This window comes from Siphateles boraxobius, unplaced genomic scaffold (assembly GCF_051911475.1).
Source record: "Siphateles boraxobius isolate OS27281-9 unplaced genomic scaffold, OSU_SipBor_1 3, whole genome shotgun sequence".
Lineage (NCBI taxonomy): Eukaryota > Metazoa > Chordata > Actinopteri > Cypriniformes > Leuciscidae > Siphateles > Siphateles boraxobius.
In genome coordinates, this window is record NW_027508919.1 from 7,709,776 (window position 1) to 7,725,019 (window position 15,244).

At 36.2% G+C, this 15,244-nt stretch overlaps 1 protein-coding gene across 27 annotated transcripts in view; it reads left to right on the forward strand.

Annotated features, from left to right (window-relative positions):
* Nucleotides 1-15,244, forward strand: part of rapgef2b (Rap guanine nucleotide exchange factor 2b) — a 117,158-nt gene that overhangs the window by 38,518 nt on the left and 63,396 nt on the right. For 22 of the 27 annotated variants that reach the window (XM_077247678.1, XM_077247685.1, XM_077247661.1 and 19 more), the window contains exon 4: nt 6,210-6,293. In XM_077247678.1, coding sequence (XP_077103793.1) covers nt 6,210-6,293 — 84 coding nt within the window. Of the gene's footprint in view, nt 1-6,209; nt 6,294-11,016; nt 11,285-15,244 lie in introns of those variants that run through there. The other 5 variants (XM_077247687.1, XM_077247688.1, XM_077247689.1 and 2 more) reach the window with 3 other exon arrangements.

Below are 15,244 nucleotides of genomic sequence, written 5' to 3' on the forward strand. Positions count from 1 at the left end.
TTGAATTAGACAGCAATTTGGCAAAACAAATGCAGATTACATGTTCATTTTGAAGGCTGTATCTGATTGGCTGTAGCAAGTTGCACACAACTAAAAGTGTGTGAGTGTTTGGAAACAACAGGAGTCAGACTTTGTCCGACATCCTGCTGTTTATTGTCTGCAGGGTGTAGATGACATAAAAACTTTCTTTCGGAATGCTTGTCTAGAAGGCAAATGCATATAATGCAGCATATATTTTTGGTTCATCTTTAAGTTGTGGGTTTGTATAACAATGTGAGTCAGTCCTCTGTTTAATGTGGTTGTTTTCATCCACACACTCTCAAAACTCCCAGTGGCAGACTATTTAAGTTCTAACACTCCACTGTGGCTGTTACACCAGCCTTGACGCTGTACCTCAGCGACTCACTCCACTGTTTTTTTATTAGACAGCTCACAGCTTTAAAGCTACGCACTAATAATAATCTTCAGACTTGTGTGTGCTGCTGCTGATTTCCCTCAGGAACAAACCACTCCCACCGAAACAGCCTCTGAACCGCTAGTGCCAAATACACAAACACGCTTTCCGAGATGCTGCTGCTTATACTTTATTTTTGAGCGGGTTGGGACGGGAGGACAATAATATCACTCTAGGGCTTCTAAAAATATTTGTGATAAAAGTTTTAATGTCGTTACTGAGGCATATTGATTTCTGCTTTTTGTAAATAATGTTTAAGCAATGTTTAAATTTGTTAAACAAACCTCAGGGGGATTTGCTCTGACACTTTTTGCCTATTCATGCTAATTATGCTCTTAAATAAAGTCATTTTTTACATCATAAATGAATTAGTCTATTTTAGTCAACAATTGATATAGATTTTTCCGTGAGTGATCAATTTATAGTACCAATTTTGTCTTTTTAAAAAAAATACAATACTTTTTTTTTTATTATTACAAATTAGATAAAACCACAGATTGTGTGAAAGACCAGAAATTTCTGGTTAGCATTAGGACTATCTCACAATAAAATACACAATTGCGATACATATGTTATCATACATTATAGTATAATTGGATTGAATTGAAATCTTACCTTTTGTACAAAGGAGTTCACATGCTTGGAGTCACAAATTAAATTTGGTACTTAGTACACAATCTTAAAGGAATAGTTCACCCAAAAATAAAAATTCTGTCATTAATTAATCACCCTCATGTCTTTCCAAACCCGTAAGACTTTCGTTCATCTTTGGAACACAAATGAAGATCTTTTTGATAAAATCTGAGCAATTTCTGTCCCTCCTCCATTGGCAGCTATGCACTTTGACGCTTAAAGTTAATTAAGAGATCCTAATACGAATCCATTTGAATTGAGCGGTTTAGTCCATATTTTCTGAAGAGACAAGATCACTTTATGATGAACAGAACAATTTAGGCTTTTATTTACATATAAACATTTATCAACGCACACATCAGTTGTGGTAAACAGAAGCTCAAGCATGTTTGCTTGACGTGAGAGAACCATTGAGGTTCATTCTCGCGTGTTACGCAGCACATTTCAGCTTCTGCAAGAACCAAGGAGGTTCATTCTCACGCGTCAAGCAGGTTTGTATAAAATATATGTCTAAATTTGGGTTTTTAAATTAAATTAAATTTTTGATTTTAAAAAGAGGGGAAAAAAAGGTTCCATTTAACTAATGTTTCTTGTTGTAGAATTGCAAAGTGGCAGTGAGACTTATTGTAGAATCACTTTGAGCTCCTCTGTGCTGTCACACTCCAGTAAGCTGCCATCATCCTGCCATCTTTGCACTGAGGAGCCTCAATAGAAATAAAACCAAACAAAAGCCTTTATGTGTAAGAATAGCTGTTGACTTTGAGTACTCATGCAGCATTCACACAAAACTGTGTCTGTATGTGATCTGTGAGTGTGTGCATGCAGGAGTGGTGCTCTGGAGTGGCATGGGTGATCCATCTTTCTGTACCAGCACCCCCCCCCCCCCCCCCCACCCCCCCAGTCATGGCCACCAGCTGGTGTAGAGAAGGTTTCCCTCTCCCCATCACTCTCTCTTTATTCCTGCTGGGAATCCCATCAGCCCAAGAGCCGACGCTGGGTACAAACGCACAGCTCTGACAAGAAATATGGGCACATCGACACAGATTATAAACACACTTTTGTCTATACTTGATTTGAATGTGCATTTAAGTCAATTATTTTATTTTGGTAATCTTTTACAATAACACTTTTATAATGTCACTGGTTAAATACTACAGGAGTTAATGTAATGATAACAGTAACTTATGCCTGCTATAGACTGTTCGATTTCGGCAATCCTATAAGGTAATTACAAATCACACTGTACGACATGGATCTAATAAACTTGGGTACAACATGTATAGACTACGATGATGAATCTACAGTTCGATTTTTTGAATTGTAGGCTATGACACTATAATACAGAAGAATAAAATGTCATCAGTATGCGCTAGTGGTAAGCTAATAGAGCAAGATCAAAGTGCATTAATTGTGGTTTTTATGTCAGCTGAAAACAAAAGGAGGAAGCGAAAGAGGAGAATATGGATTCGGTCATGACCTGGCATGCCAATTTTGTAAGTTGAGCTTGAGGTAAATAGTTTTAAGTTTTAGCACCATGTCGTGTTGATCGATACGCCATTTCATGTTGCAGTTTTATTGGCTAGTCAGTAGACGTGGCAGCAAACAAACTGTGAGATGATCATGTTAAATTTCTGACACTGTCAGAAAATGATCGCAGGCTGTCTTTGGTCGCATGGGTGGGACAATGCCGTCTTTTGAACCTCTCTCACTGAACGACGTAGGACCACATTTGGGAGTCACGACCACAGAAATCACCACGATTGGTCATCTTTCCTCTGGGACAGCCCAAAATCATACAATGTACCAGGCATTAGTTACTTACTCTAAAATAGTATAGACAACTTAAAGTGAACTAGTGTTAGAATATATTTATGGCTTTCAAAGTTAACTGATTTAATTTAAATGTTTTACTTTTCTTCTTAATTTATATTTAAAGAAGTTGGTTGTAAAGGTTTACAACTTTTTAATATACTGAGAATCAATTTCATTTTGGTATTTTTTTTTGTATAGTTAGCTTTTTATAGTTTTCCAGTTAACTAGACATTTTCATTGACATTTCCTTTTCATTTTTTGCTAATATCTAGTGACACCCTCACAAACTTTACCACGGTAACCAAAAATGTTTTATTAAAATGCCAGTAATAACCGCTGCTGCCATTATTGTTTGTTCTGTAAAATTTTAATAAATCAACATTGACATTGTTCCAGTTTTACTATAGCAGTAATACCTGGAGAAACTAATACATTAAAATGTGGGTTGCTATGATACAGATTTGTAAAGGCGTGAACACTTCGTCAACAATATTAATTGTTCGTCAGCACTGTTTTTGTCTGTGGATGTTAACCTTTAAATAAGAATTTCTTTTTTTAGGTGTACTGAAGATTAGCAGATAAATAACCCTTAAGGATGAATGCATGAAGTCCATATTCCTCCAACCATTGCCTGACTTCCTGCTCTGGTTTCTGCTGCTCCCCAGTCGTTCCTGAGGGGCTGAGGCTGTGTGCTTGATGAGCATTTGATGAGCGCTGGAAGAGTGTTTCAGTGAACCAGTTCAGTCAGCGCTGCTCCGTTGATGGTGCAGAACATCCTCACGCTCTCCGTCTCTCGCCCTCCATCATTCCCGCTCTCTCCTTCTCCCTCTTTGCATTCTGCTGATTAATAATTGAGTGCTTCATTTTTGTCTGCGCGCGCTCGGGAAAAACGATTAAAAGAGGGAGCAGAAGCTGCAATGATAAAGGGAGCGATGCATAATGAGAACGAAAAAAGCAATCCGTGCTCGTGCTGCGTTTTAGAGCAGTCAGGAGCTGCCTCATTAGTCCTATAGAGATGCTGGAGCGAGTATTTATGCGCGCGCGTGTGTGTGTGTGTGTGTGTGTGTGTGTGTGTTTGTTTAGGATTTTCGTTTAAAGACAAACATCAAGAAGTTTGGAGAACTGTTTGTTGTACTCAAAGTTAAGGAAAGCATTCTGTTGATCGATATGGACTTTTCAATGGGTGAAATAATCAAATAAGGGATCGTGTACGTGGCTACTTACTAAATACATAAATACAAGGATGGGAAATATTAATTTCATTTGAGTTCAAATTATCTTAAAGTTTTACCTGTATATTATTGTGAAGCTTTTGCTAAAAAAATGTGCATTACAACATACTGAAAGGTTGACGGCACAACAAGACAAACACTGCAACAATTATAGAAATATTAATACTGAAGTTCTTGGATGTTATTTTTACTGCAGCCAATTACAGAGACACAGGATGATGCTGGTTGCATTTGTATGAAATGAAAGTATGCATTTGTATGAAATGAAAGACATAAATAACTCTTCTTTAAAGAGTTATATGCAATGAACCAAACCAATCATATACAAAGAGAATAAAAACATTACAAACTTTGATTTGAAGAAAAAAGCTATATGAAAATAGGACAAAAATGAATGACAAAACCATTGATTTCAAGTTGTTGATTGTGAAAATTAATAGTTTGAGAATGTAGGGAGGTTGAATCTATTGACCCTATTTGATTGATGTCATTTGCTGAGCTTCATGGGAGTGGGTGAGCAGCACTTATGAGTTTTTTTGGTGCTATTTGGCTTTTTCCATTCTCTTGATTGGTGGACATTTTTTGCATAATCCTGGTTGATGTTGCTTCCTTCAGGAATTCCATTGTTAACCATAATTATAAAATAGGGTTGTGGACTGATGCTCACTGTAGGTCTATATTCTATAAGTTATTGTTAAAAATTCATTCCTCTATGATGGAAAGTTATAGGGTTTTTACTTCCTGGACCCAACTGTTGTACTCTATATGACTGACCATAAATGGTGCGTTCAAGTCCTCCTGGGAAACTTGTATTTATGAGGTGGGAAGTCATGTTTACAATGTCACTTTCACCAGAGCAAGATGGCTGTTTACCATTTCTTAATTAACTACACAAAAATACAGCAAGGTTTTAAATTCTACTTCCAGAAAATGGAGAACAAAGAACGTGCATCAGGTGTGTTTTGCTTTTTAATGTTTTTAAATATTTTTTTGAAGCCACTGTGAAATTTATTGTTACATATTATATTGTTATATTACAATGTCATTATATTTTGTGCAGGGAATTAGCTTATTTTGTTCTAAATAAAAAAGCCTGGCAATGTCACTGCTAAAAATACCTATACATATTGTGGTATTCCGTCACGTTTCTCACAGACTCGCCCCCAAACTCATTAACATCGGGGCTTAAAAAGAAAATCCCGAGCTTTCCACTCGTATTTACAACTTTGTGGTGCCGTTCATACGCGTTCAGCTTGTAAATGCAGTCTTCGCAACATAACTTGAATGCACCATTAGAACCGAGAATTCCTGTGAACATGATAAGATGAAGATATACAAGGAATTTCATCACAGACAAAACATATTAAATCACATAAAAAACCAAGTCATATTAAAATATGCAATAATAAAGAGTGCAGTGTAGCATGAAAGCTGGATTATTTGCTTCATGTTTGGACTGTCTATCAGCTCATAAACCCCAGCACTGCTTTGGGCATGTTACACACTGGAGTGTGTATGTGCTGTTTTGACTCAGTGATCAAGATGTCCGCTGCTCATTGGATTGTTCATCTTCTCACATTCCCACTTTTAACACTTACTGGAGATGCAGACATGGAGCGGTGCTCGCCGGGAGCTGGAAGGATGTCTCTGGCGTCGACCCAGCATGCCTCAGAAGATGTCTAACGTTCCTGACTGCTCTGTGACCTGAAAAAAAAGGAGTGGGGATTGTGTGTCAGTGTGTTATTTCCTACACACACATAAATCAAGCAGTCATATTTCACTGGCATCACTTACAGGAGGAAGAAAGATGGTTTGTTGGCCGTTTGATAGCTCTGTTCACGGTTTTCCTCTGGGAATCTCCTAATGTCATCTTTTGTCTGCACACAGGAGTGTATCACAGGACAAGAATGATGACAGTGTTTACATTAGGCATTGATGTTATGTGTGTCTGTGTCAGCTGCTTTTTCTCTAACCATACAGCAAACCAGACCATATGTTAGACACAAGCATGTTATGTTTCCTGTTAGACTCTAAATTACACTTTTTTCCGTCTTTCTCTCTTTTTCTCTCTCTTTCAGTCCCGATGACATTGGCACATGCTGGTACATTCTGCTCTCTGGATCCGTCTTCATCAAAGAGTCCATGTTCTTGCCTCGCTCAAGGTATGTCCCCGAATGTCATCAAAACATTCACACTTCATCACAAAAAAAAACCCCAAATACCCTTTCCATTAACCTCTCATGCATATTAACCTTGTACCTTCCTTCTCCCTTTCTTTAAAAGTTCTAAAATTTAATCGGGACAAATAAATGTGAAGCATTCTGAATAAACAAAATATGTAAAGCTTAAAAAGAGTAAATATGTTTCCCAGTTTGCCACTGAAATGGCCCGTGGAGGAGTGTACATCAAAATGTGACTGTGACCAGATTAGTAAAATTAAATTAGCATTTAATGAAAATACCTTTAAAAAGAGACTTTATCTCTATCAGGCTCCCAATTTTTTCTTGGGCATTTTTACATTTCTCGTATTTTTTTATTACATAGAAATGCTGTCATAGTTTGACAAATACTTTAAAACTTATCAATTCATTAAATAATTAGATTAGTGAGAGGAGTTTTAAAATTTTAAGAAATAAGTTACAAATAATAAAAATAATCTGTAAAAAAACAAATATATATCAGGTTACAACTATTTTTTTTTTTGTAAATTCATTATGGGAATGTTTTTTTTTTTTGTCTCGACTTCTAAATATCTGTGGCATTTTGGTCACTTTTGGTGTTTTTTTTTTCTTGTGTAAATGAATAGTTAACCAAAAATTTAAATTTTCAACATTTACTCAAACAAATCATGTTGTTCTTATAATTTTCTTTCTTCTGTGAAACATAAAAGGAGACATTTGGAAAGTTCTTAGTTGTTGTTTTCAGTAGTAGTAGTAATGGGTATTGTCTACAAGCTTCAAAAAGTACCATAAACATTTTTTTTTGTCTTGCTTCAGAAGATTCGAATATATGGCACAAATCACATGGGCTACTTTTATTATGTTTATGCTGCTCTTTTAATCAGAACATCTCCTTTTGTGTTCCACTGGAGGATGTCATGCAGGTTTGGAATAAATTAAGGGTGAGTAAATGATGACAGAATTCTGGGTGTCCTATTTTTTAATTTCTGACCCTGACATTTAATCAGTAACCTAATCCAAACATCATAACTTAGCATAATATGACTACTTTAGAAAGGCCACATATGCAAATAAAGACTGAGCATTATCAAGAATCAGCATTTTGTTTGGTGCAATATAACCTAGCTCTAGCATAAAACTTGATATGACAGAAATGAAGCAGCGAGCTGTAGCAAGGACATGCATAAAGAAACATTTTGACTGGGTGTAATTTAAAAGCATAGCAAGCTTTACAAAAGCACTTGACAGAGATGCTTTAGATTTGGCTTGCAGTGGGAATATGTCATTTTATCACCATGACAACGAAAGAAGCTGGTCTCTCCCTCCCTTGCTGTTTCATTTGGCTTCACGGAGAGAGCTGTGATGTGTTTCTCCTGTAATAGACTGTGACTCAGGCATCCAGTGAATGAAAACCAACAGGACAGCGGTGCACTTCTTAAACAATGTCTTGATAGCACTTACAAACAGCCCCTTCAAGAGAATTCACCGCTACCTTGTGTACCAATTCTTGTCTGAGACCGACCAGATCTGAAATAACATCTTATCAGCTTCCTTTAGCACATGACGTGCGTCATTTTTTCCCCATTTCTTTGTTTTCTTCAAACAAAATCACTCTCTTTTTAAAAAAAAAAGCAATTTGCGTAACACTTCTGTTTCATTGCACCTGGAACTCTCACTTACTGCAAATGCTGCATGCAAGTGTTTAATTGCACCGCGATTGCCATCATTAAAAGCCTAATGGTGTGCAAAGTTCTGGCAGAAGTCAGATTTGAGTTTGAGGTGGCATTTGAAAATGTCAGCGCCGGTACCACCTGGTACTCATGCCAGTGCTTATGCAACAAGTCTGAGCCCTTATTGCAGGCTTAACCATCAACAAGAGTTTCTATTGTTATAAACTCTGTTAAATCTGATCCTTCAGTACGTCCATTGTTTTCTTACCTATTCCTGACCACAAGACTTAGAAAACATTGTTAACTACAGTTTCCTTGAAATATGGCTTTTATCCTTACAAAAAAGTACTGTGGTTTTGCCATGGTACAGATATGTTGTTAGGAAGTAGTACTATGATTCTTTGATAGGTTCCATGGTACCGAATGTTTATCATACTCATGTACCAAGGTATTTACATGTGCTTCAAGGTGCAAGGTGCTTCAAATTATTTTATTTGCTCTGTGGCTAAACAAAACCAATAATTGTATATATAATGTTTCCATTCCTATAGTGTTTGGGATGTACTTAGAAGTTATGGTTGCAACGTCCCTGCATTTTGGTAAAAAAAGTTTAAAATGGTTGTTGTAGTTAAAATGGCAACTAAGATACTGATACTAAGTACATTTGCACTCTATACAGTGTTCCTTTGCTTTGTGCTATTTCATCTCTTATACAAGCAACATAACTTTTGATTACATCAGGCTTTCCCAAACTGGGGTTATGTGAGGAACTGGGTTTGTGAGTTGATGAAAAGCTAATAATTATTTAAATTTATAGAAATGTAAAAATAAAATAATGTTGAATTAAAAAATCACAATTAAACACTAAATAAAATATTTAATTTGTTTACCTGCATGGTCAGACAACTGTGAACTTGCAAATGTGTTTTTTAAATTATCAAAATATTCACTTAAAATATTCACTTTGTAACCAGATGTTTAGAATCATTTTAAATTCAGTTTGAATTTAGTAACATGCTCAGATTGTCCATAGCTATTTTTATTTTTATTCATCAACAGATAAAACAAGTTACTAAAAAAAGTACTTAAAGGCAAGTTTTTAAATTCTTAGTTTCAGTAAGATTTTTACTTTTATTACATCTACCTCTTATGTTTGTATGTTCACCACATGCAAACAAACTCTAGGTTGAGTTTCCCATGGAAGTGCTTTCAGAGCTTTACCATTCTTCCCTGAAATGATATGCATTTACTTCATGAGAATATTATCTGTGACATCTGATAGCTTCCCTGCATGCATCAACATGCCTCATTTGTTGTTCAGCCACAATATCTAAACTTTGCATACCAATCCCCAGCTACAGTCCCCTAGCTGCACAAACCAAGTTTGGTTTGTAGTTGGTGGCTTGTTTGTGCAGTTTAGCTTTTTGTCATTATTTATAAGTTTTTGGATTATGAATAGTCCTTTTTGTTTGGTTTACCTATACAAATTTCAGTATGAACCCAAATTTCTTTTCCTTTACAATCTCCCAGGTAGTGTTGGGAATTGAAAATCGATTCCAATTCTGGAATCGGATACTTGTATAAAATTTATTTCGATTCCTCTTATCAATTAATTGTGTACATTTTCATATGATTTCAAACCATTCAAGGGCATGAAGACTCACACACTGTTTTCTGTGTTGCACACACACCCAAAACGGGCGCACAGAAAGCCACCTCTCATAATACGCAATGCTGAACTGCACTATAATGGACAAATATACACAAAAATGTCAAAATATCCTCGTAAACATAGTCGGTTATGTTAAAGTGAACGAACGCAGATGACAAAGAAAAAGCAAAACAATATATTAGATCTGTGTGTTTTTTTAAAGTGACAACAGCCTATTTCTGATGCTGTCTCTATAATAACCTTAATCAAACAACAAAAGACACAGAGAAAATTCTCTTGTTGTTCTTGACTGAATAATTTTTTTAACTATAGCCTATTTGTAATGTATATTTTATTAATAAAGTGCAGGGTTATTTTACATTTGAATACAGTTTCTGTACCTGAAAATCTTAAAACAGTGTTTATTTCCATCTTTGTTCAGTTGTATTTATTTGTGCAATTGCAATTGCAATTTTTTTTTTTATTACCGAGTGTTTACTTGTCTTTAATAATGCTTGAAATGTATATTAGTTAGGTTAATATCCCTCTGGGGTCGACAATTGTGTCGGCACGTTTTGCTGGATTTTCTTCACATAGCAGCAAAATAGACTTAAAATACTCCATCATTTATGGTCATACAAGCATAAGAAATATGAAAAAATTAACTGTAAAATGTCTACGATTTTATGTGTCAACTTACAATTGAAACAAAACAGTGTGCTTTTGTAAAATAAAGTAAATAAACAGGGTATGCTTTCTGCCTCTCCGTCTCCGTGAACTTTTTTTCTGGACCACGTCTCTAAACTTAAACATTTATGTGAATGAGTAGGCAAGATGATTTTCAGATCATTTTGAAGCAACAACCATCAGTCAAATGTCAGGGCATGTATAAACATCTCAAGGACCTCAAAAACACGTTGGACCCCTAAGGGTTAATTGTTTTTGCTATGGTGTTTTTAAACCATGGACAAAAGTTCCTGGTGTAAGTGTTCTTTGACCTGTTGATTTTTGTTCATGGTATTCAGCTAAAATGAAACGTTTTGCAACAAGACTTAGAATAAATGTGAATGATATCCAAGTTTTTTTTTTTTACTTTATTGGAAATGAAATTAGGTATCGATAAGAATCAAAATCCATTAGCAGAATTGGAATCGGAATCATTAAAATTCAAACAATACCCAACTCTTTTTCCCAGGTTGCCTTTGATTTGTAGTCTCACAAGTCTTATAAGTCGCTACAGGTTTTGAGTTTAGGTTGAGAGGTCATGATGTTTGTGGGTAGAGGTCAACCACTCCCTCTTGGCTCCACAGGAAGTAAGAGGCAGGCAGGAATGTTGGCTTCAGTCGATCACCACTAACTCTCTCAAGAGCGCACATTCCCCAACACACACGCTCTTGTAAGATGAAGGCGGTAGACGGAGCTGTCAGAACAGAGTTCTCGCAGCGCAGCATATGTGAAGTTGGATTATCATGTGGCGCTCACGAAATCACATTTGTGTTTAGTGTGGTAGCAGTGTATGTGTTTGGATATTAAGCAAGAACATTAAAACACATTTGAGGTAGAAGTATGGGATTGAATGCATGATTTTAAAGTAGTCTGGATTGTTTATGGATTTCATTGGACCTATTTTGTAACAGCTCTCTCATCTTCAGGTACAGTACAGTTTTTTTTTTTACATATTGTGCTTTATGCTGTATATTAAATGCATTATTAGATCACTTAAATACATGTCTGTAAATATGTTCTATAAACCTACTTTCCATCAAATAATATTTCTAAAGGAATGTTTTATTAAATTGCATGCTGTTTTCTATTTATGTTGTTTAATTTTTGTTTATATTTTATTGAATTTTTAAATTGATTTTATTATAGTTTATTTTATTTTTACTAATGCAAAATGCAAGGAATCATGCCTCAAGTGTCAAACTTTGCTAATCATGCCTCAAGTGTTTCGGTCCCAGAATTGTTCAGGGTTGCTCGTGAAATGCTGTGTTTGCACTGCTTTATGTTGCCATGTGTCTGCAAGCGCAGATCTGAGAGGCGGCACAGCTGTTTAGCACTCACTGAAGCGTTGCAGTAGAATCCTGTTATTGAATTATCCATTCTACTGTACTTCAGCAGTCCTTAAACCTTCCAATGTACCCCCTTCTCCCCGCTTACTTGCCCACTGACAGCACTTGGATAACAGCTCTTTAATCTTTGCTCGGCTTAATATGGAAAGATGAAAAAGGGGCTTATTTACTTTGGAGACCCCTATGTTCTTTGCTGGGTGTGAGTGCCTGCCGCGTTCGTCACAATCACATTCCAGACACCCGGAATGTTGTGTAATATGGAGTGTAGGGGCCGACTGGGTGGGCATCACGTCTCACCATGAGTTAAATTCCCAAAGAATGTGGCATGAAGGCTGACGTTAATGATTTATTAACAAATGTTTGGTGTTTGTCTTTTTTTGGCTTCTGAGAATAATGATTTATTTTAGAATTTGGAATTTTACAAGTCAGAGTTTTTTTCCACCCTTCCCCTTTCATATGGTTCTGCTCAAGGCAAATATTTTTCCTATATTTATCTAGAAACATCTAGAAATGCTTCTGTATTCCATTTTTCTGTTCATGTCGTATTTTGCGGTTTAAGTTAGACTTGGAATCCCTGAATCTCTCTGTGGTTTCAGATTATAGCCACTGTATATCATGAACAATGAATGAAAACACCAAATCTTGAGGTTTTGTATTTGGATAGGAGCCTGCAAGGGAAGTCAAACAGCATTACAACACAGAGGGCTCATTGTGTGTGGTCTTAAGCTAAGAAACAATGAATGTAAAGGGAATCCCACCTGTTAGTCAAACTATATTAGCTAGTTACTATATCTGCCAGCTGCACCTCTACAGTAACCAGTATACAATTAGCTATTCAACAGTAAGTGTAGTGCATTACCCAAAGGCTTCTTGTGACATAAATGCTGGTTCAAGTGTTCACATGTGTTGAAATTTTGACATAATTAATTAAATGTAATTATAATGTGTCATGCTGTTCACCCGGTTCTGTTCAGTCATTTTAAACACATTTAACTTTTAACCATTTAAATACAAAACATGGTCTTGATACGATAAGTCTAAGTGGTTGAATAAAAAGGCAAAATTTAATCGACCCTTGTAAATACATCAGACTACAAAACAGACTCTACTAAATACATAGTCAAATAAAATCAACTAATCAGGCACAATACAGAACACATCCGAAAATGAATGATGCTATAACACATGGCATTGTTGTTGTTTTAAATTGTCAATAAAAATCTGATTTATTTAAGTGGTGTTCACTGCAGAGCCATTTGACATCCAGCTCCACCTGTCTGGGCGGCATGGGTTAAGGGATAGAGTCAAGGGTAAGGTTAGGGTGTGATTGGACCTTCTAGCTCCAACCATTATGCCCAAATTATATCCTGATAGCAACACATTTATACTGTAAGTGCCGTATTGCAGTATGGAGTAGTGGAATACTATAGAAAATATTGAGTGAGTGCTGTGTTTGATTATACTATAAACAGATTTAAAGGAACATACACATTGTCTTTGTAAGGTTTTATAATTCATATAGTGGAGTGTTCCCACAGTAAAATCAGCCTTGCTTTGTCAGTCACAGTTTTCTGAAGTATATGTAGAGGTTTTGCTGACCTCTTACACAGCTGAACCGCTGTTTCTCTTTCTACTATGTTTATGTGTAAGTGTGTGTCAGCTTTGGACCAGAGTGTCACCTGGCAGCTCATTCAGCTGCAAAAAGTGTCTCGCAAGCAGCATTGATGTTAAATTAACAAACCACATGAAAGGTGGAGTATGTAATAGAACAAACAGCATCTAACAGAATTGAAAATATATATATATAGTGTATATAGATTTCAAGTATCCCACCTGTCTTCTATTGTTTAGCCAAAAAGCTTGACCCATCCTATGGGATGTGAGTTTTTTTTTTTTTTTTTTAATTACCTTTCATGTAGTGTGCAATATAGCTGTTTGTAAAATGTAAAGGTCTGCAACGTTTTAAAGATCTAAGTGCACGATAAATAAAGTCTCTTTAAAGAAATAATGGATTCTGACCTGCCAAGATGAGTTTTCTGCAATTTCAGTCTCACTTCCTGTTACATACCTATGTAACAATGTAATATTTGCATAAAGCTAGCCTATGATCTTCATTGGCTGCCTGCGAAAAACTTCTACTTTTACCCCTCCCCTCAAACACTGTAGTTGCAGCCGAGGCCTAGAAGTGTTTGGTTCGTGTTGTCGACATGTCTTCAGCAGTGCAAATCCACATTGCATGAACTTTAAAAGGATGATGACTTGCACTGGACTTGATAAGTGTATCAAGTGCTGAGGAAGCCTCCGGTGCTGAAATTCAAATATGTTAAAAGACATTTCGTTTCCGATGCGCTGTAAGCAGTTGACCAAACAGACTGAGCCATTATCACCAATCAGAGCAGAGTAGGCTCTCAAAAAGGAGGGGTTTAGGGAGACTAAAGGGGTTTGAGTCATTAATTATCAGTTTCTAACCTGACAAAAGTATATTTATTCAATGTTATCCACATTATATTTCATCTACAACAGCATTGTAAACTTTTGTAAAGATATGTTTGTTAAATAACTTTTAAATGCATCATTATGTAAATTAGGAGTCTCAGCACGAAAGACCCACGACTGGCAGATCAACGTGCTACTATATTTTTCTCAGAGCTTTCTGTTAAAGACGCAATTATGATGAAGTAGTATGTCCCAAAGCTTGCCTGCTATTCTGCTACACACTCTAAAGCAGGTGTCGGCAAGTAAGTTGGGCATCGGACCAAAAATTATTTTCCCACTAGATGGCGGGCCAGAAAAATCCAACTAGAATTGCCTGTGTCAGACTGTTACAGTGTCTATTGTAACTGGTAGTGAGCTGTTACTCTGTGCTAAATCCTGTAGTAGGACAGTCATTAACAAAAAGCCACATTTGTGTTGTGGTGTGCGGGTTTTACACTGGATAAATTAATAAAGCAGTAGTGACTAGGGATGAGTCACGATTTTCGATTAGTTGATTTAATTATAGAATATCGAATAGGTTGTGCGATTATTGTCTAAAAAAATCCCCATGTTTACGGTGCTGATTCGGTGTGTTCATGTAACCAGAGGGTAACGCTGCCAATAATGCAAAAGCTGTCACAAGGAACCAGCAAAAGTAATGATTGTGAATGTTTAAAATTAGACATTTCAAGCTTTCTATATATATATAGTCTGTGAGGCAGCTTAAACGCTGAGTTTCGGTTCACGAGCAATGCAATTGCGCCACTGCCTCAATGTCCTGATTATATTGTCTGCTATATTTACTTCTTATTTATTAAATCCAGGCAATTGGTTGATGAAACATTGATTAAAATTAAGATACAATTGATACAAAACAAAATTCACTTTTTATAACTTTTTCTCCAAAACAAAACTTAATGAAGTGGACAAAATCATGTCTGACCCACATGTCTCCCGATATATTGCGGCATCTTGCGACACATCCCGCCTTGCTAAAACACACGTGGGATGCGGAATGGATAAAAATAACTAAAAAAATGAAAGAGGACTTGAATAAGCCCATTA